The following is a 27118-nucleotide window of genomic DNA, read 5'->3' on the forward strand; positions in this document are numbered from 1 at the left end:
TGTTATATGGGTTTCCTGTAAACAAATTAAGTCCAACTGTTCTTTTTTCAATAAGTGAAATACATTTTTTCTCTTTCGAGGAAGGTTCAGTCCATTACAATTCCAACTTAGAAGTTGCAGGGCCATCTTGAAGCTATTTGCCTCCTGTCGCTCCGAGTAGTTGTTCTTCTGTCGGTGATTTAAGTCCAAACGTCAAATTTAAGATGTCTGTCACTTCTTTCGTTTCTGATGTTAGTTCCTCTCCCACTGTTCCTTTCAGAAGGTCTTCCCTGTAGTGATTCAAAAATTGGTCTCGATCTTCTGCTGATCTTATCCTTATTTTCCTACCTTTAAATTTAAAAGATAGGCCTTGCGGGAATTCCCACCTGAAAGGTACTTCGTTCTTTTTCAACAAACCAACCAGTTCTTTATAGAGTGTTCTTGCGTCCGAAATTTCCTTTGGGATATCTTTAAAAATCTCCACAAAAGAATTTTCAATCTCAAGGGTTCTTTGATAATGCAAGCTCAGTATTTTATCTCTTTCCTCTCTTGATCCTAAGGTTATCAGGCAATCCCTTGGCTTCTTCCTGCCTTGCGCTCTACCCAGTCTGAAGGCAGTCACTATCTTGATTTCTTCCTTCTCCAACTCCTGTTGCCAGAAATCCAAAAATTCTTTAGAAAGGAAGTCCGCCAAGTTATCTCCCTCACTTTCGGGAACTGCTCTCAATCTTAAATTCCTTTCCCTCCTCTGCAATTCGAGCATAGACAGGGCTAATGTATGATTTTCTAGCTTTTTGCAAACTGGTACTATTTTTTCCTGTGTAGCATCTGCAGAGACTTTGGCCTCCTCGGCAGAGACTTTAGCTTCTTCTGCAATTTTACGTATGTTGGCAGAGTCCTCTAGGATTTTATTAATAGATTCTGTATTAGACGTCACTCTTTTCCCCAATTAATTCACACTTTGTGTGTTCTGATCAAGCTTTATTGAGAGTTCTGTCAATTTTTTACTAATTTCAGCTCCCTGCTTTGTCAGAGATTCATAGAATCATAGAATAGAATCATAGAATCATAGAGTTGGAAGAGACCACAAGGGCCATCGAGTCCAACCCCCTGCCAAGCAGGAAACACCATCAGAGCACTCCTGACATATGGTTGTCAAGCCTCTGCTTAAAGACCTCCAAAGTAGGAGACTCCACCACACTCCTTGGCAGCAAATTCCACTGTCGAACAGCTCTTACTGTCAGGAAGTTCTTCCTAATGTTTAGGTGGAATCTTCTTTCTTGTAGTTTGGATCCATTGCTCTGTGTCCGCTTCTCTGGAGCAGCAGAAAACAACCTTTCTCCCTCCTCTATGTGACATCCTTTTATATATTTGAACATGGCTATCATATCACCCCTTAACCTCCTCTTCTCCAGGCTAAACATGCCCAGCTCCCTTAGCCGTTCCTCATAAGGCATCGTTTCCAGGCCTTTGTCCATTTTGGTTGCCCTCCTCTGGACACGTTCCAGTTTGTCAGTGTCCTTCTTGAATTGTGGTGCCCAGAACTGGACACAGTACTCCAGGTGTGGTCTGACCAGAGCAGAATACAGTGGCACTATTACTTCCCTTGATCTAGATGCTATACTCCTATTGATGCAGCCCAGAATTGCATTGGCTTTTTTAGCTGCCGCGTCACACTGTTGGCTCATGTCAAGTTTGTGGTCAACCAAGACTCCTAGATCCTTTTCACATGTACTGCTCTCAAGCCAAGTGTCACCCATCTTGTATTTGTGCCTCTCATTTTTTTTGCCCAAGTGCAATACTTTACATTTCTCCCTGTTAAAGTTCATCTTGTCTGTTTTTGCCCACTTCTCTAATCTGTCAAGGTCGTTTTGAAGTGTGATCCTGTCCTCTGGGGTGTTAGCCACCCCTCCCAGTTTGGTGTCATCTGCAAATTTGATCAGGATGCCCTTGAGTCCATCATCCAAGTCGTTGATAAAGATGTTGAATAAGACCGGGCCCAAGACAGAACCCTGTGGCACCCCACTAGTCACTCTTCTCCAGGATGAAGAGGAACCATTGATGAGCACCCTTTGGGTTCGGTCAGTCAGCCAGTTACAAATCCACTGAGTGGTAGCATAGTCAAGACCGCATTTTACCAGCTTCTTTACAAGAATATCATGGGGCACCTTGTCAAATGCCTTGCTGAAATCAAGGTAGGCTACATCCACTGCGGTCCCTTCATCTACCAGGCTTGTAATTCTGTCAAAAAACGAGATCAGGTTAGTCTGACATGACTTATTTTTCAGAAATCCATGCTGACTATTGGTGATCACAGCATTCCTTTCTAGGTGCTCACAGACTGTTTGCTTAATGATCTGCTCCAGAATCTTCCCTGCTATTGATGTCAGACTGACTGGGCGGTAATTATTTGGGTCCTCTCTTTTCCCCTTTTTGAAAATAGGGACAACATTTGCCCTCCTCCAGTCTGCCGGGACTTCGCCTGTTCTCCAGGAATTCTCAAAGATGACTGCCAGTGGTTCTGAGATCACATCTGCCAGTTCTTTTAATACTCTTGGATGCAGTTCATCTGGCCCTGGAGACTTGAATACATCTAAACTAGCCAAATATTCTTGTACAGTGGTGCCTCGCAAGACGAAATTAATTCGTTCCGCAAGTCTCTTCATCTTGCGGTTTTTTCGTCTTGCGATGCACGGTTTCCCATAGGAATGCATTGAAAATCAATTAATGCGTTCCTAGGGAAACCGCCTTCAGACCAGGTCCGGGGACAGTCTGTCCCCGGACCTCTTCTGAAGGCTGGGGGGGGGGGACAAGGGCTTTTCTTCCCACCCCCAGCATTTTAAAAAACCCCGGGACAGCGGAGGACTTCTCCGCTGTCCAGGCGATCTTAAAATGCTGGCAGGCGGCATTTTAAAATCGCCCCGGACAGCGGAGGTCTTCTCCGCTGTCCGGGGCGATTTAAAAGCCCCTGGGAAGGCAGGCAGGGGGGACAAAGACTTTCGCCCCCTGCCCGCCTTCAGAAGGTGTTCCCGCCCCCAGCCCCGCTTCGGAACAGCGTTCAGAAGTGGGGCGGCTGGGGCAGCTGTTACCGCCCCCCCTCCCCGCTTCGGAACAGCGTTCCGAAGCGGGGCGGCTGGGGCAGATGTTCCCGCCCCCCCTCCCCGCTTCGGAACAGCGTTCGCTGCCGACCCCCAGCATTTTAAAATCTCCCCGGGACACGGGGAGATTTTAAAATGCTCCCGACTTCTCTGCTGTCCCAGGGAGATTTTAAAATGCTGGGGGTCGGCAGCGAACGCTTCGCTCCCGCCCGCCAGCATTTTAAGATCGCCTGGGGCAGGCGGGGGGAAGGCAGGCGGGGGGGAGCAAAGACTTTTGCCCCCCGCCGGCCTTCAGAAGAGGTCCTCTTCTGAAGGCCGGCTGTGGGCGAAAGTCTTTGCTCCCGACCGCCAGCATTTCCCTATGGGCTTTCGTCTTGTGATGCAAGCCCATAGGGAAATTCGTCTTGCGAAGCGCCTCCAAAACAGAAAACCCTTTCGTCTTGCGGGTTTTCCATCTTGCGAGGCATTTGTCTTGCGGGGTACCACTGTACTATCTCCCTAGTTATTCTAGGCTGTGTTTCCTTTGCTGAATCATTTGCTCCAAATTCTTCAGGTCGGGCATTGTTTTCTTTATCGGAGAAGACTGAGGCAAAGAAGGAATTGAGGAGTTCAGCCCTTTCTGTGTCCCCTGTTTGCATTTCACCATTTTCTCCTCTGAGTGACCCAACTGTTTCTTTGTTCTTCCTTTTGCTACGAACATACCCATAAAAGCCTTTTTTGTTGCTTTTAACCTCTCTAGCAAGCCTGAGTTCATTCTGTGCTTTAGCTTTTCTGACTTTGTGTCTACACGTGCTGGCTATTTGTTTGAATTCCTCTTTGGTGGTTTCCCCCCTTTTCCATTTTTTGTACACATCCTTTTTTAATCTTAATTCAGTTAAAAGTTCTTTAGATAGCCACCCTGGCTTCTTTAGGCACCTTCCATGTTTCCGTCTCATTGGTATTGCCTGACGTTGTGCTTTTACTATCTCCCTCTTAACAAACTCCCATCCATCATGAACTCCCTTTCCTTTTAGGATTGCTGTCCATGGGATCTCACCCAGCACTTCCCTAAGTTTTATGAAGTCGGCTTTCTTAAAGTCAAGAAATTGAGTCCTAGTATGCTTGGCTGCTCCTTTCCGCTGTATAGTAAACTTCAGAAGAGCATGATCACTCGCGCCTAATGATCCTTCCACATCTACCCCACTAACCAGGTCATCAACATTGGTTAGGACCAGATCTAAAATGGCTGTTCCTCTTGTTGCTTCTCCCACTTTCTGGACAATGAAGTTGTCTGCAAGGCCAGTGAGGAATCTGTTTGACCTTATGCTCTTGGCTGAGTTTGACATCCAACAAATATCCGGGTAATTGAAGTCCCCCATTACTACTATCTCCCTTCCTTTTGCATGCTTGGCCATCTGTTCCAGGAAGGCATCATCTATGTCCTCCGTTTGGCTTGGGGATCTATAGTAAACTCCCACAATGAGGTCTCTGTTATTCTTCTCTCCCTTAATTTTGACCCAAATGCTCTCACTTTGGCTTTGAGGTTCTAAATCTTGGATCTCTTCACAGGTATACACATCCCTGACATATAACGCCACTCCTCCTCCTTTCTTGTCTGGTCTGTTTCTCTGAAATAGATTGTATCCCCCCATTATTACATTCCAATCGTGGGACTTATCCCACCAGGTTTCAGTGATGCCTATTATGTCATATTTAGTTTGCTGTACCAAGAGCTCAAGCTCATCTTATTTCCCATGCTTTGCGCATTAGTGTACAGACATTGAAGTCCATTAATCATTCCCCCGTGTCTCTTATTTAAGGATTTTTTCCTCCCACCACTACGTCTGCGTGCTGTTTGCTCCATTTGGTCTATGACATTTGGATGATCATCTTCATCAATTGATAGACTCCTACCTTCAGGAGCACTGTCTCCCTCCCCCACATTAGTCAGTTTAAAGCCCTCCTGATGAGGTTTCTGAGATTTTTGGCAAAAACATTTCTCCCAACCGTTGTGAGGTGCAGCCCATCACATGCCAGAAGTCCATCTTCAAGAAACTGCAGTCCGTGATCTAAGAATCCAAACCGTTCCTGTTTACACCATTTGCGAAGCCAGCTGTTCACTTCCACTATTTTTCCCTCTCTCCCTGGGCCACGTCGTTCAACTGGGAGGACAGAGGAGATGACAATTTGTGCATTTAGTTGCTTCAATTTCCTGCCGAGAGCCTCGTAGTCTCTTTTGATCTTCTGGAGGCTATTGCTTGCAGTGTCATTGGTTCCCACATGAACCAAGAGGAAGGGGTATTTGTCAGTGGGTTTTATGATTCCTTGCAGTCGTTCAGTTACATCTTGGATCTTAGCCCCGGGGAGACAGCACACTTCCTGAGACATCTTGTCAGGCCCACAGATCACTGCTTCTGTTCCCCTCAGTAGGGAATCCCCTATTACCACTACACGCCTCCTCTTGGGTTTGGTCGGGGTTCTTCCGTGAGCTGTCCGTTCCAAGGTCGCCTGCACATTCCCCGAGGACTGACTTTGCTGCTTGTCTTCATATACCTGATCGACTGTAATGAGAGAGAGATCCTCAAATGGAGTCTGCTCTTCGTCTTCCATGCTAGGGGAGAGGACCTCAAAGTGATTGTGTATTTCTAAACAATCAGAGTGAACCCTGGGCCTCCTACTTCTTTGAGTCACGTTTCTCCATATACCTGGCTCCTGTGTTGGTGAACTATCCTCCTTCTCAGGGGAGTCCCCTGTCTCCTCCTTGGTGGGGACGGTGTGCTCTGTTGCTTCCAAGAAGAGCTCCAGCTCTCTAATTCTTTGGAGCGTAGCTACACGTTCCTCCAGTTGCTGGACTTTGTCTTTTAAAAGGGCAATCAACATGCGATTGCTGCAGGTAAAGCTGCCTGCAACCTTTGGCAAGATGGCAAACATTGCGCAGGAATCGCAGGCGACTGCAGCTGTTCCCTCCCCTTCCATCTTGAGATCGTGTCGTTGGGGGTGGCTACAGAGGTCCTCCATCATAAAAAGCTTGAAGACAGGACAAATAACTTCCCCTACAAAAAAAACAAAAAAAACCCCTAGGTCTCCCCCAACAAACGTTTGAGACTAGCTCCCCTAAATCTAAAAGATGGGTATAACTGCGCGCGCCGCTGCCCTGCAAACTCTGATTCCAAAGGCTCATTTATCTTGACTAATGCTTGTGTTACAGCATCTGATGTCATTGTTGTTTTTGTCTGACCAGTTGCAGCTGGTGCCACTGGGATGCCTGAAGCTGAGACTCTACGCTGTTGTGAAGGTTTTGTCTTGTATTGTCTCCCAGATCTGGTTGTTGTCTCTTCTGGTGCACCACTCATGCCTAGCCAAGGTCACTCTCGCAGCTGTTAGTTGTTTTTCAAAGGAAATTTCCACTGCCTTGGTAGTTACAGTCCAAATTGCAACAGTTACCAAAATGTCCTCTAGGGGAAAAAAGTTTCCAAAGCTTCTAAAACAAAATGTATTATAGTCAATTCCCATAGAGTTTCCCAATAGTCATTTGCAACAGTTTCCTGTGTTTTCAGAGTTTAGCAAATCAGTAATTTTAGTAACTCTCCTGAGCCCAGTAACTTTAAAACAATGTAGCATTTCAAGTCATTTAACTCACTGACAGTTCTCTCTCCGGCTTCCTCACTTAGGCAGTCCATTTCAGGGGTGTTTGACACAGCGGTAAAAGTTTTTTATAATCCTTTTCCGGCAGGTTCAAGTCTCAAATTCCACCCCCTTTTGCTCCTGCCAGCCAAAAGGGGGAATTTTCAAAGTTTATGTCTAGTTCCCTTAGTTCTTTAAGATCTCTCAAAGGTTGCAGCTTTTTAACCTTCTTTGCTGTATACTTTTGCAGTCCGGGAAAGGCTGACTTCCTTACTTTAAGCCAATCCCGTTTTCAGCCAAAATTCTGTAGGGTAATTGGAAATCCGAATTAATTTTCAGTCTTACTCACAGGTTTTAATTTGTAATCCAATTTTCAGGAAGGAATCGGCGCTCTCCGGCTATGGCGATGCGGCTTCGCTTCACGAGCTGGGTGACGACTCTCAGCACCGCGCTTCACCCCCGCTGCCGTTCCGGAGCCTTTAAAAAGGCTCCCTTGCGATTTCGGGGGGGCGCGATGGTGCCCACCGAGTCTCCTTGTTTACAGGCTTCCGCGCCTGTAATTTTGAAGGGTCCCCGCTTCGCCGTAGCGGCAGGACCCGAACTCGTAAAGCAGACCCCCTCCGGAGCTCGGAGGGAAATCCGCCATTAACCGATGGCGCCGACCGGAAGTCTAACCCTGCCATAGTTTTTAAGCTTCTACAGTTTGTTCTTATATATGCCATAAATTTACCCCATTCTTCATCAAACATTGTCCCTTTTTGGTCTCTTATTCTATATGTCATTTTAGCTAATTCTGTATATTCAATAAATTTAGCCTGCCATTCCATTACCGTGGGAGTCTCCTTTAGTTTCCATTTTTGAGCCACGAGTATTCTCGCTGCTGCAGTAGCGTATTGAAATAATTTATGATCTTCCTTTTTTACTTCCTTCCCTATTATCCCCAATAAAAAGATTACAGGTTTTTTAGGAAATGTATACTTCAGAAGTTGGCTTCTCGTAGTGAGGGAACCGCCAGAAGGCCCTGGGTGCTGGACCTCAGTGTCCGGGTAGAACGATGGAGGTGGAGACGCTCCTTCAGGTATACTGGACCGAGGCCGTTTAGGGCTTTAAAGGTCAGCACCAACACTTTGAATTGTGCTCGGAAACGTACTGGGAGCCAATGTAGGTCTTTCAAGACCGGTGTTATATGGTCTCGGCGGCCGTTCCCAGTCACCAGTCTGGCTGCTGCATTCTGGATTAGTTGTAGTTTCCGGGTCACCTTCAAAGGTAGCCCCACGTAGAGCGCATTGCAGTAGTCCAAGCGGGAGATAACCAGAGCATGCACCACTCTGGCAAGGCAGTCCGCGGGCAGATAGAGTCTCAGCCTACGTACCAGATGGATCTGGTACACAGCTGCCCTGGACACGGATTTAACCTGTGCCTCCATGGACAGCTGTGAGTCCAAAATGACTCCCAGGCTGCACACCTGGTCCTTCAGGGGCACGGTTACCCCATTCAGGACCAGGGAATCCCCCACACCTGCCCGCCTCCTGTCCCCCAGAAACAGTACTTCTGTCTTGTCAGGATTCAATCTCAATCTGTTTGCCGCCATCCATCCTCCAACCGCCTCCAGACACTCACACAGGACCGTCACCGCCTTCACTGGTTCTGATTTGAAAGAGAGGTAGAGCTGGGTATCATCCGCATACTGATGAACACCCAGCCCAAACCCCCTGATGATCTCTCCCAGCGGCTGCATGTAGATGTTGAAAAGCATGGGGGAGAGGTCAGAACCCTGAGGCACCCCACAAGTGAGAGCCCAGGGATTTGAACACTCATCCCCCACCACCACTTTCTGAACACGGCCCAGGAGGAAGGAGCGGAATATATAATTCATTATATATTGACTCCCATTTTTTTTTCATCTTTTCACACTCCCACCACATATGATAGAGATCCCCCTCTTTGGATTTACATTTCCAGCAGGCTTTATTATTCAATTTATACATTTTGGCCAGTTTGACCGGGGTAATATACCACCGGTATACCATTTTTTCAAGATTTTCTCTTAAGGTGGAGCATGCTGTAAAATTCACCCCTTTGTTCCGCAATTTAACCCATTTATCGTAATCGATATTGTAGCCAAAATCGATTGCCCACTTTATCATAACTTCTTTAACCATCTCATCCTTAGTGTCCCATTCCAGCAAGAAATTGTACATTTTAGATAAAAGTTTTGATCTACTTTCCAAAATATCTGTTTGAAATTTAGATTTTTCCTCGCTAAATCCCTTTTTTTGTGTCTTCTTTTAATAAACCGTTTATTTGATGGTACTGTAACCATCCTATGAGCCCATCTTTTATTTCCTCATATGGTTTAATTTTCCACCCTTGTTCTGTTTTCACTAATATATATTCATAGGTTATTCTCTTTTCCTCCATATTTAATTTTTTTATTGTTAACACATCTATCGGGGATAGCCACCAGGGTGTGGTTCTTTCTCGCAGAGATTTGTTTTTGTCCCATACATCATATAAGGGACCCCTAAAGATGTGATTTGTAAAACCTTTATGTATTTTCACCTTGTTTTGCCACAGATAGGAATGCCAACCCTATCTATTATTGTATCCTTCGAGATCTAGCAAGTCAGTATTCTTTAAGATTATCCATTCTTTTATCCAGCACAGACAGGATGCCTCATAGTATAATCTCAAGTTTGGAACTGAAAGTTTGTGTCCCTATGTTTTCATCTCATGTCTTTCTTTCCTTTTCCTTTTCCTTTTTTTTTTTTTTTTTTTTTTTTTTTGGCCAGGTCTGCTAGTTCATGTTGTGATGAGCTGCATGGGAAAAAGAACTGAGGGGCACTCACAATGAGATAAGTGATAATAAAACAAAACAAAACAAAACAAAATAAAAAGCTATAGATTGGTGCAAGCCAATTTCCAGTATCTTGTAATGTCATTCTATTGGGTACAGTCACCCTCCAACATCCTCAGGCTGTGGAAACTGTTTAATTGTGCTTTAGCTGCTCTGCAGTGTCCCTTGAGCAATAGGGAGAAATGTCAGCTTTTCAAAGGTTTGGCAGGAACTTTCTTTTCATTTTCTTTTTTACAAATGTAATGCCCTTGTTAGTATGGCAAAGCAGCATAGCAGCATTTTGAAAAGACTGACATGAGTAATACAGGATGGGGGTGGGGTGAGGTGCTGGGTGGTAGTACCAGATCAGGAAGCAGAACTTCCGAGGACAGTTTAAAGAAAAGAACCAAGTGGTGTAGTGGTTAAGAGCAGTGGACTCGTAATCTGGTGAACCAGGTTTGTGTCTCTACTCCTTCACATGCAGCTGCTGGGTGACCTTGGGCTAGTCACACTTCTCTGAAGTCTCTCCCCTCAAAGAGTGTTTGTTGTGGGGGAGGAAGGGAAGGAGATTGTTAGCCGCTTTGAGACTTAGGGTAGTGATAAAGCGGGATATCAAATCCAAACTCCTCCTCCTCCTCCTATTCTTCTTCTTCTTTTTGTCAACAGCAAGTGACATCAGAAGAGCCTGGCTGGTGGATCAGGCCAGTGGCCCATCTAGTCCAGGCAGCCCCCTGTTTTCTCATGGTGGCCCAGCAGAAGCGCATGGTGGGGAAACCGGCAAGCAAGACCTGATCACAAGAGCAGTCTCCCATCTTCCTGTGGTTTCCAGCAACTAGTGTTCAGAAGCATTGCTTCCTGTGATCCTTGAGGCAGAGCTCAGCCAGCCTGGCTAGTAGCCACTGACTGCCTTCTCCTGCATGTGTTTGCCCAATCCTCTTTGAAAGCCATCCAGGTGGGGGGCCATCCCTGCCTCCTGTGGGAGCACAAAGATTGTAGACTATAGAGAGTTCCACAGTTGTCTGAAGAAGGGTTTTGTTTTCTCTGTCCTGAGTCCTCCAACATTCAGCTGAAGCTCAGGGAAATGGATGCTGATTAAGAACAGAAGGGAGAGTTCATGTGGGAGAGATGACAGAGCAGGTGGCACACTTTCCAATTCTTATCCTTTTCCATGTCAGGTTGCTGTTAAAGGAGGCAGTGGAAGGAGGGATGTGGCTCCATGAAATTCCCCACCCTTTCCTTCAGCTGAAGCCCCAGTTCCAAAGGCCACGTCAAACCAGTAGGCTTTGCAACAATAAAAATAATTAATATTATTTATGATGTTGTGGTGGGCTCCAGATTGCGTGCCCTCCTTCCTTTTATGAAACATAAATTCTTTTTTAAAAAAACAAAAACACAACACCCTATCCTTATAGAGCAACTGGATGCAAAACACAGAGCAAGTCAGACCTTAGACACGTGCCATCTGAATTTCTGAGAGACATCTATGCATATAAATTCACACATGCAAACTTTTTGCAAATTTGTAGCACGGCCCTGTCACAAAACAACCTAGAAATGTCCCTGAACCCTATAATCCCCCCTTTTTTAAAAAAAACCCCAACCCCCCAAAAAATATTTCTTCCTACCTTCCTATCAGTTCCTGGGAATTTCAGGAGGGGAAAAGGCTCATGTTCTTGGGTCCTGCTTGCAGGTTTTCCACTGAGGCATCTGGCTGGCTGCTGTGAGAACAGGATGCTGGACCAGGCTATTATATTTTTGTTTCTTCTTCTTCTTCTTTTTTAAATATACTATTTTTTGTGGGGGAGGGGATAAAGCCTGATCCTGTAAGAACAGGCCCTGCACACAAGCTCAGAAACAGACCCTCCAATTGGCCGACAATGCCCAAGAGAAAGGCCTCTGGTTTCTTAGGGAAAGTACATTTAAGTACCTTTTTCATTTCATTATATATCATTTCCCAGAAAACCTTAATCTTCGGGCACGTCCACCAAAGGTGATAGAAAGTACCTTCAATTTCTTTACATTTCCAACACTTATTATCAGGCAAATGGTAGATTTTTGCTAGCTTGACTGGGGTCATGTACCACCTATAGATCATTTTCATAATATTTTCTTTGAGGGCATTACATGCCGTAAATTTTAAACCGGTGGTCCACAACTGTTCCCAGTCAGCAAACATGATGTTATGACCAATATCCTGTGCCCACTTAATCATAGCTGATTTAACTGTTTCATCTTGTGTATTCCATTTCAGCAACAAGTTATACATTCTTGACAAATTCTTAGCATTGGGTTCTAGCAATTCTGTTTCTAATTTTGATTTCTCCACCTGGAAGCCAATTTTCCTGTCTTGTTTGTAAACCTCCATTATTTGATAGTAGTGGAGCCAGTCTCGTACTTTAGCCTTCAATTTCTCATAACTCTGTAATTTCAATTTATCACCCTCTTGTTCCAAAATTTCCCAATATCTTGGCCATTTAGCCTCCATATTAAGTTTTTTCACAGCTTTAGCCTCCATTGGCGACAACCACCTTGGGGTTTTATTTTCCAACAAATCTTTATATCTGATCCAGACATTGTATAATGCTTTCCTAACGATGTGATTTTTAAAAGCTTTGTGCGCTTTAACCTTATCATACCATAGATATGCATGCCATCCAAATACATTATTAAAACCTTCCAAGTCCAAGATATCTGTGTTCTCGAGGAGCAACCACTCTTTCATCCAGCAAAAGGCTGCTGATTCATAATACAGTTTTAAGTCCGGCAGGGCAAATCCCCCTCTTTCCTTTGCATCCGTTAAAATCTTAAATTTTATCCTGGGTTTTTTGCCCTGCCAGACAAATTTCGAAATGTCCTTCTGCCACCTCTTGAAACAGTCCATCTTGTCAAGAATTTGCAATGTTTGAAACAAAAATAACATTCTAGGCAATACATTCATCTTAATAACTGCAATTCGGCCTAACAAGGAAAGCTTCAAATTTGACCATATTTCTAGATCCTTTTTAACTTCTGACCAACATTTCTCATAATTATCTTTAAACAAATTCACATTCTTAGATGTCATATTGACCCCTAAATATTTCACCTTCTTAACCACTGTCAAACCTGTTTCATTCTGAAACCTCTCCCTTTCCATGACTGTTAAGTTTTTCTCCAAAACTTTAGTTTTTTGTTTATTCAGCTTAAATCCGGCAACTTGACCAAATTCTTGAATTAGCTCTAAAACCCTTTTCGTACTAGTGTCTGGCTCTTGTAAAGTAAGTACCAAGTCATCTGCGAAGGCCCTTAACTTATACTGTTTGGCTCCGACCTGAACCCCTTTAACCAGCTGGTCACTTCTAATCATGTTTAGCAAAACTTCCAGGACTGATATAAAAAGTAATGGGGAAATTGGGCATCCCTGTCGTGTCCCTTTTTCTATTTTGAATTCTTCCGTTACCACATTATTTACAATTAACTTGGCCTTCTGTTCAGAATATATTGCACCCATACCATTCTCAAATTCTTGCCTTACCCCCATCCCATGTAGATTCTTCTTCATAAAACTCCAAGAAATATTGTCAAAGGCTTTCTCCGCATCCACAAATATCAGAACTGCTTCAGTGTTTATATTCACCTCTAATAATTCCAAAATGTTTATTATGTTCCTCACATTGTCTGACAAATGTCTTCTTGGGAGAAAGCCTGCTTGGTCCTTATGAATCTCTTCCACCAATACTTTTTTCAATCTTTTTGCCAAAATGTCTGCAAAAATTTTGTAATCCACATTAAGTAATGATATAGGGCGGTAGTTCTTAAGCTGAGTCTTTTCAGTCTCTGTTTTCGGTATGAGTGTAATATATGCTTCTTTCCACGATTCTGGTGCCTTTTTCCCCTCCAAAATTTCATTACAGACTTCCTTCAAAGGTTGTAACAGCCACTCCTTCAAAGTTTTATAGTATTTGGAAGTTGCCAATTGTCGGCCAATTGGTGCCAAAGAAAGACAGAACTTTTTTTATGTACGCTACCACAGTAGCAAGAGTACTCATCGCAAAGCATTGGAAGACTCAAGATCTACCCACTCTGGAAGAATGGCAGATGAAGGTGATAGACTATATGGGACTGGCTGAAATGACCGGCAGAATCCGCGACCAGGGGAAAGAGACGGCGGAGGAAGATTGGAAGAAATTCAAAATTTATCTTAAGAAATATTGTAAAATTGATGAATGCTAAAATGTTGAGGTTTTAGGGGGGAAAAAGGAGATTACAGCTGTAAAAGATTAAGTAAAAGAATAGAATAAGGGGAAAATTTGATAAAACCAAGGGTTAGGATTTGCTGAAACAAATCTGGAAATTGGGATGTAGAAGGGGGAGGTATGGGGAAGTCGGTGAAGTAAGGTTTAAGAAAAAAGGATATGAAACTATACATGTTTGTTTGTGTGCTTGTTTGTTTGTGTTGTGTATTGTTTGTGTTTATAAAAACTGTGAAAAACCAATAAAAAATTCTATAAAAAAAAACAGAAGCAGACCCTCCAAATGTTCCTATTTTCCAGGGCCAGTCCTTGATTTACAGCAAAATGACAATATAAGCAGGCAGCAAATCTTACAACAGAAACATGCTTTGACCTGAAAAGTAAAATAGTTCCTAACTATTCCCCAAAGCCTAAAGAAAGTGCATGTGACAATATTGGCACAGAATCCAAACTAACAACAAAGTGAGAAAGAGAGGGAGGGGGAACCTGCCCTGCGTGGTAAATGTGTGTTGGTCCCCTGAGGGACTTGAGTAAATGAAATTTCTTGCTGGAGGAGCCATTGGGGAGTGTACTCATTTCAGCCCCTCCCCCTATTTGAGTTGACAATTCCTCCCCACTTGATGGGCATTGGTATTCAAATGGTGTTTCTATGCCATGTCATGTGATCGATTTTATGGAACGGGGCTTATTGCCCCCCCTCCAATATTTTATTCAAGTTGGCATCCCCGGCCTTTGAGATGAGTAAGTAGTTTATAATATGACATCACCTGGAGTACTGTGTCCAGTTCTGGGCACCACAGTTCAAGAAGGACACTGACAAACTGGAACGTGTGCAGAGGAGGGCAACCAAAATGGTCAAAGGCCTGGAAACAATGCCTTATGAGGAACGGCTAAGGGAGCTGGGCATGTTTAGCCTGGAGAAGAGGAGGTTAAGGGGTGATATGATAGCCATGTTCAAATATATAAAAGGATGTCACATAGAGGAGGGAGAAAGGTTGTTTTCTGCTGCTCCAGAGAAGCGGACACGGAGCAATGGATCCAAACTACAAGAAAGAAGATTCCACCTAAACATTAGGAAGAACTTCCTGACAGTAAGAGCTGTTCGACAGTGGAATTTGCTGCCAAGGAGTGTGGTGGAGTCTCCTACTTTGGAGGTCTTTAAGCAGAGGCTTGACAACCATATGTCAGGAGTGCTCTGATGGTGTTTCCTGCTTGGCAGGGGGTTGGACTCGATGGCCCTTGTGGTCTCTTCCAACTCTATGATTCTCTATGTACCACCTGTAAATCATTTTCATTAAATTCTCTTTTAACGCATTACATGCCGTGAACTTCATGCCAGTGGTCCATAACTGTTCCCAGTCAGCCATCATGATATTATGTCCAACATCTTGTGCCCATTTAATCATAGCAGATTTCACCGTTTCATCTTGAGTATTCCACTTCAACAGCAAGTTATACATTCTTGACAAATTCTTAACTTTAGGGTCTAACAATTCTGTTTCCAGTTTTGATTTTTTCACCTGGAAGCCTAATTTTTTATCCAAATTATATGCCTCCATTATTTGATAATAATGGAGCCATTCTCGTACTCTATTTTTTAGTTTTTCAAAACTCTGCAATTTTAATCTGTCTCCCTCTTGTTCCAGAATTTCCCAATACTTCGGCCACTTGGCCTCCATATTGAGTTTTTTCTGTGCCTTTGCTTCCATTGGTGACAACCACCTTGGGGTTTTATTTTCTAACAAGTCCTTATATCTTATCCAAACATTAAACAATGCTTTTCTGACAATATGGTTTTTAAACGCTTTGTGTGCTTTAACCTTATCATACCACAAATATGCATGCCAACCAAATACATTGTTGAAACCTTCCAAATCCAGCACATCCGTGTTTTCAAGGAGCATCCATTCTCTCAGCCAGCAAGATGCGGCTGATTCATAATAAAATTTAAGGTCTGGCAGGGCGAATCCACCTCTTTCTTTGGCATCTGTTAATATCTTAAATTTTATTCGAGGTTTCTTGCCCTGCCAGACAAATCTAGAGATATCTCTCTGCCACTTCTTGAAACAATCCATTTTATCTAGAATTTGCAAAGTTTGAAACAAAAACAACATTCTTGGCAATACGTTCATTTTTATCGCAGCAGTTCGTCCTAACAATGATAACTTCAAATTTGACCATATTTCTAGATCCTTTTTCACTTCAACCCAGCATTTTTCATAATTATCCTTAAATAAATTCACATTCTCGGCAGTCATGTTAACCCCTAGGTATTTTACTTTCTTAACCAGTGATAATCCTGTCTCTTTCTGAAACTTATCTCTCTCCATTTCAGTTAAATTTTTCTCTAAGACTTTAGTTTTCATCTTATTCAGCTTAAATCCTGCTACCTGACCAAATTCTTGAATCAGTTCTAATACTCTTTTAGTGCTTGATTCTGGTTCCTGTAAAGTCAATACCAAGTCATCAGCAAATGCTTTCAATTTATACTGTTTGAACTGTCCTGACTCTGGCCTAGTTCTTATCTCACTGGAAGGCCTGGGAAAGACTTCCTGAGCTCCAAAGACTTTATGTAAAGATCAGCACAAGTAATCTGGTTACCAGCAAGGTTTAATTAACACCTCCTGTAAACAGTGGGTTCCATATATACAATACAGTGGTGCCCCGCAAGACGAATGCCTCGCAAGACGAAAAACTCGCTAGACGAAAGGGTTTTGCATTTTTTGAGCTGCTTCACAAGACGAATTTCCCTATGGGCTTGCTTCGCAAGACGAAAACGTCTTGCAAGTTTGTTTCCTTTTTCTTAAAACCGTTAATACCCAGGGTGCATTGCTTGAAGAGGTGCAGTTGCGACTTGACTTCGAGGAGCAACTCATAGCACGTGGTGTGGTAGCCTTTTTTAGGTTTTTGAAGACTTTGGTGATTTTTGAAGCTTTTCCAAAACTTCTTTTGCAGCCATTTGGTAAGTTAAACTTTTAAAACTTTTTTGGGGGGTTTTGGATTTTGGGTTGGGGTGTTTGGAATTCAAGGACTTGGTGTTGGGGAGGGGTTTGCAAGAATCTGGAAGCTTGTTTTTCCCCCTGCATTTTTATGATTTTTGTGACCATTGGACCACTCTGCTGTTTTTTTTAAAAAAAAATTCTGGATTTGAATTTCTGTGTGGTGGGTGGCTGGGGGAACAGTTGGGGAGGGGTTTGCAACAGTTGGGGAGGGGCTGGGGGAACAGTTGGGGAGGGGTTTGCAACAGTTGGGGAGGGGCTGGGGGAACAGTTGGAGGGGTTTGCAACAGTTGGGGAGGGGCTGGGGGAACAGTTGGGGAGGGGTTTGCAATTTCTGTGTGGTGGGTGACTGGGGGAATAGTTGAGGTTTTTGAAGACTTTGGTGATTTTTGAAGCTTTTCCAAAACGTCTTTTGCAGCCATTCGGTAAGTTAAATTTTTAAAACTTTTTTGGAGGTTTTTGGATTTTGGGTTGGGGTGTTTGGAATTCAAGGACTTGGTTCTGGGTTTGAATTTCTGTGTGGTGGGTGGCTGGGTGCTTTTGAATTTTTTGGATGTGAAGCACTGATTTTTTTTTGGGGGGGGGGTTGCGAAGGTAGGAGCTGTGCTGCCATGGGACCCAAGAAGACTGCTGCTGCAGAGGCCGGCGAGGGGAAGAAGGCGAAGGAGATCATCCGGAAGCACGACGGTGGAATGCGTGTGACAGACCTCGCCAGGGAGTACGGGAGGAATCCATCGACCATTGGGACCATCCTGAAGATGAGGGAGAAGATCCTTGCGACTGATGCAGCCAAGGGAGTCACCAGGATCGTGAAGAACCGCCCAGCTGTTCTGAAGGAGGTGGAGAAGTTGCTGCTCATCTGGTTAGAAGAGAAGCAGCGTGCAGGGGACACAGTGACTGAGGCCTTCATTTGTGAGAAGGCCAAGGCCTTGCACACAGACCTCGTCCGGGAACAGCCAGGAACCTCAGGCGAGCCAGAAGTCTTCAAGGCAAGCAGAGGCTGGTTTGACCGGTTCAAGACAAGATCTGGAATCCACAGCGTGGTCAGGCATGGAGAGGCTGCCAGTTCTGATGTTTCTGCGGCTGAAGACTTTGCAGTGGAGTTCTTGGAGGTTGTGAAGATGGAGGGCTACGTTCCACAGCAGGTATTCAACTGAGACGAGACCGGGCTGTTTTGGAAGAGGATGCCCAAAAGGACTTTCATCACACAGGAGGAGGCCAAGTTGCCTGGCCACAAGCCCATGAAGGACCATCTGACCCTGCTCTTCTGTGCCAACGCAAGCGGTGACCTGAAGATCAAGCCCCTGCTGGTGTACCACTCGGAGAACCCACGGGCCTTCAAGAAACACAAGGTTGACAAGGAGCAGCTGAGTGTCATGTGGCGATCCAACAGTAAGGCTTGGGTCACACGTGTGCTGTTTGTGGACTGGGTCAATCTTGCTTTTGGCCCTGCTGTCAAACAGTACCTGCTGGACAACGACCTGCCGCTGAAGGCTTTGCTTCTGATGGACAATGCTCCTGCTCATCATAAAGGCCTTGAGGAGGACTTGTTGGAGGAGTTCAGCTTCATCAGCATCATGTTCCTGCCACCTAACACCACGCCACTGCTCCGATGGATCAGCAGGTCATCACCAATTTCAAAAAACTCTACACCAAGGAGCTTTTCAGGCGATGCTTCGAGGTGACTGATTGCACCACCATCACCCTGCGGGAATTCTGGAAGGACCACTTTGACATCGTCACCTGCTTGAAGATGATCACCACAGCCTGGAATGGGATCAGCCAGAGAAATTTGAATTGCGCTTGGCGCAGCCTGTGGCCGGACTGTGTGGCACCAAGTGACTCTGATGCACCAGAGTCAACAGTGGTGCAGGACATTGTTGCCTTGGGGAGGACCATGGGCCTGGAGGTCACAGAGGAGGACATCAGCGAGCTGGCGGAGGAGCACGACCACGAGTTGACCACCCAGGAGCTGGTCGAACTGCAGGCAGAGGCTGCGCAGGAGCAGGCCTCGCTGGAAGAGGAGGAAGCAACTGAGGAACGGCTGTCCTCCAAAGAACTGAGGGACATTTGCCTGAAGTGGAAGGATGTGCAGGCTTTTGCACAGCGGCACCACCCTGACAAGCACGTGGCACATGACCTTGTGAACACTTTTGATATGAGGGTCATGTCAGCAGCAAGAATACTTATTGCAAAGCACTGGAAGACACAAGATCTACCCACCAGGGAAGAGTGGCAGATGAAGCTGATGGACTACATGGAACTGGCGGAAATGACTGGCAGAATCCGAGACCAGAGAGAAGAGTTGGTGGAAGAAGATTGGAAAAAAATTAAAGTATATTTACAAAAACATTGCAAAATTAATGAATGTTAGAAGGATGTTGGAATGAAGCTATATGGTTTTAGCAGAAATGTAATAAAGAATTAAGTAAAAGCTGGTTGATAATGGGCCAAAATGAAAAAATTTAAGGTTAGACCGTTGAGATAAACTATAGAACAAAAATTGAGAAAGATGGAAAGAATTTGCTGAAATAGTTAATTGAACTAGAATACAAAAAAGGAGGTGTGAGGAGGTCGATGAAACAAGTAAATGAAAGGTAAAGATATGGAATATCGGATGTGTTTTAATGTTTTTTCTTTTTTGATGTATTGTTGTATTGTTTTTATTTTATGTTTTTTCTTTTTTATGTATTTGTCAGGGGTTCAGGAGCAGAGGCACAGGAAAGGGAGGAAACAGAGAGCGAGGGGGAGGAATCCGAAGGAAATATGAGCGATGACAGCGGCCCGAGATCTCCGAGTCTTTCCAGTGAATCGGAAGATTCACAGAAAGGGGCGCCAGTGGTCAGAGCAAGGGGGGCACCTAGGGGGACACCCCAGGAAGAAGGGACCAGAGGAGACTCAGAGAGCAGCAGTTGGAAATCGGGACCAGCTTCCCCACCAGAGCACAGTAGGGGGGAGGGGTCGCAGGCATCGGGAGCTGGCGGCTCGCCGCAAGCGGGAAGGCAGGAGTTAGGATTGGCCACACCTCCATCAGGGAGCGAGGAAACGGTCAAGAGGAAGGTCGAAGGCTGCGCGCGCGCGCCAAGTTCAAATGCACAGGAAGGCGGCACAGTAAGCAGTCCGGATAGGGAGCCAGGTCCTAAAGCCCGCCGCAAAGAGGGAGCAGAGTCCGGGGGGTCGGCGTCAGAAGAGTCCAGGAAGGAAGAGACCACGGGGGGGTAGAGGGACCCAGAGGAGGAGGGAAAGACGGAAGAGGTGGAGTAAGGCTAGAGTATTAAGTTGGTGTACAGGGGGCGGAGACTCAGACGGAGCTTCGCCGGTCTAGCTTCTAAGACGTAGAGCTGCACGCTGCGGCTTAAAATGGAAACTGTAACTCAATAAAGACTTTTGTACAGCACTACCGGCTAGCGTGGTCCTCTGTGAGCTGGGACCTGGAGGCAGCTCTGACAGTATTGTAATGTATGTTTTGTTAATTTTTTATTGTTTTTCCTTTTTCTGCTTTCTGTAATTCTTAAACTCTTAATAAATATCTTTTTAAAAAAAAAAAAAAAAAGGACAGTTCATTTAAGGGTACATTTTATATTGAATGATCCTAACTGTACCAATGCCATGGTCTGCTGTAATAAGCCATGCAAAAGGTTCAGATTGGCACCCTGTATTTCATGGACTCTTGTCCCCTCTCAGGTGCCTGAACCAGCGAGGCTCCAACTGCCAGACCCAAAGAGCTTTTGCTTGTGAGCTCTTCCCCGAATCTTCTCTTCCAAACATTTACTTACTGCAGCTTCCGAACCTCATCTAGCATTTTCTCAGCTAAGGGCAACTAAAGAGTTAAAGGCACACATTAACCAGCCAATGAGGCAGTAAAAGATTTACATTTGGTGGGAGTGGAAAGACATTTTCCTTGGGAGATGGCTGGCATCCTTTTCAGTACATTAGCTGAGCCCATCTTGCTTTTCCAGGGCATTTCCCTGGCTCTGTCACTCGTGTGTTTTCCCCGCTCCAGCCCCCACTACCTCCTGGTCCGAGGACTTTGTTGCAATTCTGGTCTGGATTTTTAGAAGAGACACCACTGCTATAAATTCCTTTGTTTTGTTTTTTAAAATGTATTTTTATTAAAGATTCCTTTGTGACCCACTGAGCATTTTAACAAGTCCATCTGCACCGGAAAAGGTCTGAGAGTGTATGGGGGGTGGAGTGCTCTCCTCCTGGCCCTGGGACAGGATACTGGGGTTCGTGGATTAAAGCGCAACACATCTCCTCCCCCATGGCACTGCCATCTGTGACTCCCTCCCCCCATTATTCCTTCTAGAACTTTAAGTCACCCAAAAATGAAGCTGGCTAGCACCTGACTGGCTAGACCAACACACACATGCAGGCTCCCCCTCCCTCCTCGGTTGCCCTTCTGTGGGATGGAGGTGAGAGCTGTCTATAAGCATCCATGGAGAAGAAATCCAAAATTCTTGCTCAGCTATGGGCACTAAGTATCCTCACAAAACAACAAATCTATCATCAAAAACAGGTTTTCTAACACAGGTCCTTAGACTCTGCCTGTGTGTAGGTGTTAATATTTCACATAAAATATCAGGATGGACCTGGACAAGGCAGAGCTCACCTGTTTCTCCTCTGGCTTTGTTTTTTTTTTTGTTTTTTTATAAGATATTTATTAAAGTTTCAAAAATAAAAAAGAAGTCACAATAGCAATAAGAAGAAGAAAAAAAACAAAAAAGAAGAAAAAAAGAAAGAAGAAAATACAAAATACAAAAAAGTAAAAACAACTAAAAACAAATCAATCTTTCCATATCTTGTCTTTCATTCACTTGTTTCCCTGACCTCCTCACACCTCCCCTTTTTTGTATTCCAGTTCAGTAAGTTAATTCAGCAAATCCTTTCCCTCTTTGTTTTTATCTTATCTCCTCTGGCTTTGCACTGTGAGCCAGGGATGCATCTCCAGCGCTTGGTTGGTGCATTGAGCTAGTGGCAGTGGCTAGAAGGCGGATAGAAGGCAGTTACTTTTTTGCACTGGGATATTATATCTAGATAGATAGGTTGTTGTTGTAATTATCTGTATGTTTTAAACAGATATATCTAGTTTTAATTCTATTAATGTTTGATTGTTCTTTAATGGTTTTAAAAAATGTTTTTAATGATTCTTGCTGTTTTCTGTAAGCTGCCTTGAGTCCTATCAAGGGGGAAAATGAGGGCAAATAAATATAATATACCCTACCATTTTCCTGACAGGGATTCAAGGCAGCTTACAGATAAAATAAGAACAACTAAAAACACCGGGGGAAATCATTAAAAAAACAATTAAACATTAATAGATAGATATATAATCTGCTTAAAAGATACAGGTAATCACAGCAAAAACAGCACTGCAGCAGCCCTTTCCTGAAAAGCAGTTGATTCCCCAAAGCCTGTTGGAACAAGAAGGTCTTCCCCTGCCAGCAGAAGGACAGCAAAGAGGGAAGGAAGGAGCAGCTCACTAAGAAGGTCCTCCCCTGTGAGCATCCCTGAGAGAGTGGCAGAGCTAAAAGAAGAGGGCTCCCCCCCCCCAAAAAAAAAAACCACAACAAATCTCAGTGCCTAGGCAGGTTTGTGTGAGGGAATACGGTCTTTCAGATAGCCTTGGCCTAAGCTGGATGGATAGATAGATAAATGATAGAGATAGATAGATAGATAGATAGATAGATAGATAGATAGATAGATGATAGATGATAGATAGATAGATAGATAGATAGATAGATAGATAGATAGATAGATAGATAGATAGATGATAGATAGATAGATAGATGATAGATAGATAGATAGATAGATGATAGATAGATAGATAGATGATAGATAGATAGATAGATAGATAGATAGATAGATAGATAGATAGATAGATGATAGATAGATAGATAGATGATAGATAGATAGATGATAGATAGATAGATGATAGATAGATATAGATAGATAGATAGATGATAGATAGATAGATAGATAGATAGATAGATAGATAGATAGATAGATGATAGATAGATAGATGATAGATGATAGATAGATAGATAGATAGATAGATAGATAGATAGATAGATAGATAGATAGATAGATAGATAGATAGATAGATGATAGATAGATAGATGATAGATGATAGATAGATAGATGATAGATAGATAGATAGATGATAGATAGATAGATAGATAGATGATAGATAGATGATAGATGATGATAGATCTGTGGAAAGGCCTTCCCCACATGCAAAGTCTTTTTCACCTTATTTGCATTTGTCACAAAGGGCAGGGCCATGGATGTTCACCCATGGAGTTCATTTGTTTATTCAGGTGGAGAAAACAAGGATGGGAGACCTCATGGGCAGAGCTTGGTGGCTGAACACCTGCCTGCCTGCAGACAGGGCAGTGCCCAGCAGCATATCCTAGAGGGGTTGGAGAGCTGCTGCCAGTCCGTGCAGAATAGACTGAGCTACAGGAACCTACATTGTCATTGGGGATCCCACAGAAAGAAGATGGGAACACTGAGAACAGGGGTACAGACTCTGTCCAGAGCTGCCTGGTGGATGAGACCTATTGGGTTGAGTCCTGCAAAATTCTTGGAGGCTGCTGTGCAGTTGCAGAGTTCTTGGACTGGCTTCTGCATCCATTGCAAAGGAATAGTTCAGAAGCTTTAAGTTAGAAACAAAAGGAAAGAGGAGTCAAGTGCACTCTGCCTGCTTCATGCACACTTTGGTGGGAAAAGGAGAGGGAGGACTTGAAGGATTTCTTAAAGCAAGGTGGTGATCTAGAGGCAGTCCTACTAAAAACTTACAAGCACCATGTTTGATTTCTTGTCAGGCCTTTTACAGGTGAATCAATTGAGTCATCAGGAGCTCTGAAAATATGCAGTCACAGAGCAGAGAGCCAGGAAACATGTGTTCAAGACTATGGATTTCTTCAGGAAAGGAAAAACAAAATGGCATCACTACTTAAAACAAGAGAAAAAACAAAGCAAGATGTTCTTAAAAAGAAAAGTGTAACTCACACAATGCCAGAGAGAAGATAATAAAGAGTGGGGTGGGAAAACCATAGTGAAATCTGATGGAAAATTGTCACAAGCTGGGCCCAGAGGTGAGCAAGCATCCTCAGTGAGTGGGGTGGGAGTCTAGTGACTCAGTTCTAACCTAGCCTAGATCATGTTGGAGAAAACATGGGGAACTCGCAGGGACATGCACAGCACAAAATGGAAATTGCAGAATGCACAAAAAGTATACATTCCCTGCAAAAGTGGCACAAACCTGTCAAGGCACAGCCTGGTGTACAAGGCAGGTCTCAGAAGCTCCAGTTGGAGGTATGGAGCACGCAATGCATCTCTTGGGCAAGCTGGGCAAATGAGAGAGAACTAGATTTATCAGTGCATGTTGCATCATTCCCTGAACCGCAACCTGGTCATATGAATTCACTCTGAGATCCTGCTCCCACCTGAGGCCACAATGCTCCTCAAGAGAGAAATTCCTCCATCTTCTCACTTTGAAGGCAAGCCTGTGGGCCAATCAAGTGAAGCTAAGATACAGGCCAATGGCAAGAGACTCATTCTGGCAGCAAAAACCATCAGGCGTATTGTTGCACTTTAAAGATTAGCACATTTATTATGGCATCAGCTTCCCTGGACTACAGTCTACTTCATCAGATGCAGATTTATTATCAGGTCCCCAAACTTGGCATACCCCCCCCCACCAGGTGTTAAGGTATTCTTTGATGCTTTTGCTGCAGTAGACTAACACAGATGTAAGTTCTCTGAAAAACTTTAGCAGGCTTCTTTGATGACATTGGGGCTCTTTATTGGCTTGATGGAAAACTTAACTGTGCCCCCATTTCTATCTGGCTCACGACCCCTCCCTGGCCTTGCTCTATGTACTCTCCTGAGAGTTGCTGCTTGGCTAGAATAGGAACACAGGAAGCTGTCTGTCCCAAGTCAGACCATAGGGCTCTTTTGCTCTGTCCTGTCTACTCTGACTGGTATAATCTTTCCAGGGTTTCCAACAGGAGCTTTCCCCAGTCCTACCTGGAGACACCAGGGATTAAACCCTAGACCTTCAGCATGCAAGGCAGACACTCTGCCACTAGGACACATGCATAAATGGGTCCTGGAACTCGGATTGTGCTTCTTGCTGGGTGGAGGCTAGAAAGGGATGCCACCGTGTGTAGAAATGAGCATACTTCTTTCCTCCACCCACTTTTGCCTCTGGCCCCTCCCACTGCCAGCATGTGGCCCTTAAAAAGTCACCTAGAAGGGAAGGTGGCCCTCAGGTTGGAAAAGGTTCCCAGTCCCTAGCTTAAGAGATGCAATGTGTCTCTGCTACAGTGACATTAATGTTTTCTGCTCTTAAAACAAAATAAAATACTGTTACCTTTATTTTACTTGTTTACAGGATATGAATGAGCAACATAAGAAGTACTGGAGTGAAAGGAGAGGTTTTATTTCATTTTATTTTACAGTGTGTTAACAAAAAAGAGATGTTGATATGGCAGCAGTGACCCTGGCAGGATGTCTGCATCCCTCCTTGGCAAATCCCAAGCGCTTTCCTCAGCAAGACAATTTGGCCTACAAAAAATGGGACAACAAAGCCCATCTTTTGCTGCATCCCAGCTATTGATTGCCTCTCTCTGTGTGTTGCTCTGTCCTCCCAGTTGAGTCAGCAGGGATTTTAGCGAAGGACACACAGAGGCCCTGCAGCTCAGAGAAGAGCTGCTGCTTGATGAAGGCATGACGTGTCTCCAAGAGCAGGCAGAGGCTGGTGTGTGTATAGGAACTGGGCTGCCTGGGCTCTGCACACAACTGGCCAGCTGCTGAGGCCTCACTGGAAATTTATTTGCAGCATTTACTTATTTCATAATTATTATTTTTAAAGCCCCAAGGAGGTTGACACAGAGAATGAAATAATAATAATAATAATAATAATAATAATAATAATAATAATAATAATAATAATAATGCTTTTTTCACCAGATTAGGGCTCAATGTGGCTTACAGATAAAATAAAAACAGCTAAACATAGAGGGGGGGGAAACAAGCAATTAAGCACAAATTACACACACACACATATGGATAATTACAACAAAAACAGCATGGCAGCAGGAGCCTCACTAAATGCAATTAGTTATCCAAGGTCTCTTGAAAGAGGAAGATATTGATGTCACCTGCCAGTGGAAGCACAGCAAGAAGGGGGCCAGTAGCTTATGTTGGGAGGGAGTTCCCAAGTTGCCTGGGAGCAGCCACCAAGAAGGCCCTCTCCCGCTTCCCCACCAAATGTGCCCAAGAGCACCCTAGACCAAGAGAAGGGCCTTCCCCAAGATCTCAGAACCTGAGCAGGTTCACATGAATGGAAACAAACTTTCAGAGAGCGTGTGCCTATGCAAGGCAATGAAAACAATGAAATGATCAGTAACTCTTTAAAACATTCAAAGGGTAAAATCAACAACAGGCTAAAAACATCAGCCTTCTCCATGTCTGTATAGGCCTGTCTAAACAAAAATGTGCCAAAGAGTACAGTGAAGGTGCCTGCCTGGTGTCAATATGCAGGGAGTTCCAAAGAGCTGGTGCTGCCACACTAAAATATTGATTTCTTCCAAATGCAGAATAAGTATTATGTGGCACCTGTAACAGGGCCAGTTTCTCAGCTCAAAGCAGTCAAATAGGCATATATCAGATAAAGCGATATCACAGGAAATTACCAGAGAGGTGATTCGATCTTTGCAACCTGGGACTTTCCCCCACCACCAGCAATTAGATGCCAGGGATTTCAGTTTGGGTGTAGCCAGGTGTCCAGCAGATCATGGGGCCTGCCCTGATCTTATGTTTTTAAAAAACCAACATCTTGGGATGCAAAGAGTGATGCTGTTGAATCCCCAGTCACAGCCCCATTAACTTTGCCCAGCGGCACCTACACATACAAATCAGCACATGCAAATTAGATACAAATATGCACCATGGGCCTGCTCCCTAAGTCCTTCATATACCTAGCAATGCACCTGATTTTGAGCATGTAGACATGCGGCCTTACTTCTTCCTCCGCCATTTGCAGAGTGCAAGAGCCACACACTTTTGCTGAAACCCAAGAACAGGGAATCCCTCCCTGCCTGGGAAACAGCTCAGCTGTCTCTTCTCTTGACTCATCTTTTATATTGATATCCTGGGTGATACTGCTTTGTGATGACTGTTGCTGAGGTAACCAAAGTCAGCATAATTGCTGCTGCTTCTTTTTAATCCAGTAGGTTTATTAGACAGCAGTGCCAACATAGCTACCAATACGTGTCAGATCACATTGTTGAGGGATTTGCTTTCACACCTATTATCATAGTGTAGGATCCAACACAGCCCAGAAACAGACAGGGCAGGATC

The 27118-nt window shown here is 44.2% G+C and overlaps 1 protein-coding gene across 1 annotated transcript; it reads left to right on the forward strand.

The window, feature by feature from the left end:
• Positions 1–17868: 17868 nt before the first annotated feature.
• LOC308576251 (tigger transposable element-derived protein 1-like) lies at positions 17869–20546 on the forward strand (the record flags this gene model as incomplete). The annotated part of the gene is made up of 3 exons (XM_081175428.1): positions 17869–18188; positions 18437–18916; positions 20432–20546. Exons 1-3 carry the CDS (start codon positions 17932–17934, stop codon positions 20544–20546), a joined length of 852 nt encoding a protein of 283 aa, XP_081031554.1. The 5' UTR covers positions 17869–17931.
• Positions 20547–27118: the final 6572 nt, after the last annotated feature.

Source organism: Podarcis bocagei (assembly GCF_964188305.1).
Source record: "Podarcis bocagei genome assembly, chromosome: 16".
Classification (NCBI taxonomy): Eukaryota; Metazoa; Chordata; class Lepidosauria; order Squamata; family Lacertidae; genus Podarcis; species Podarcis bocagei.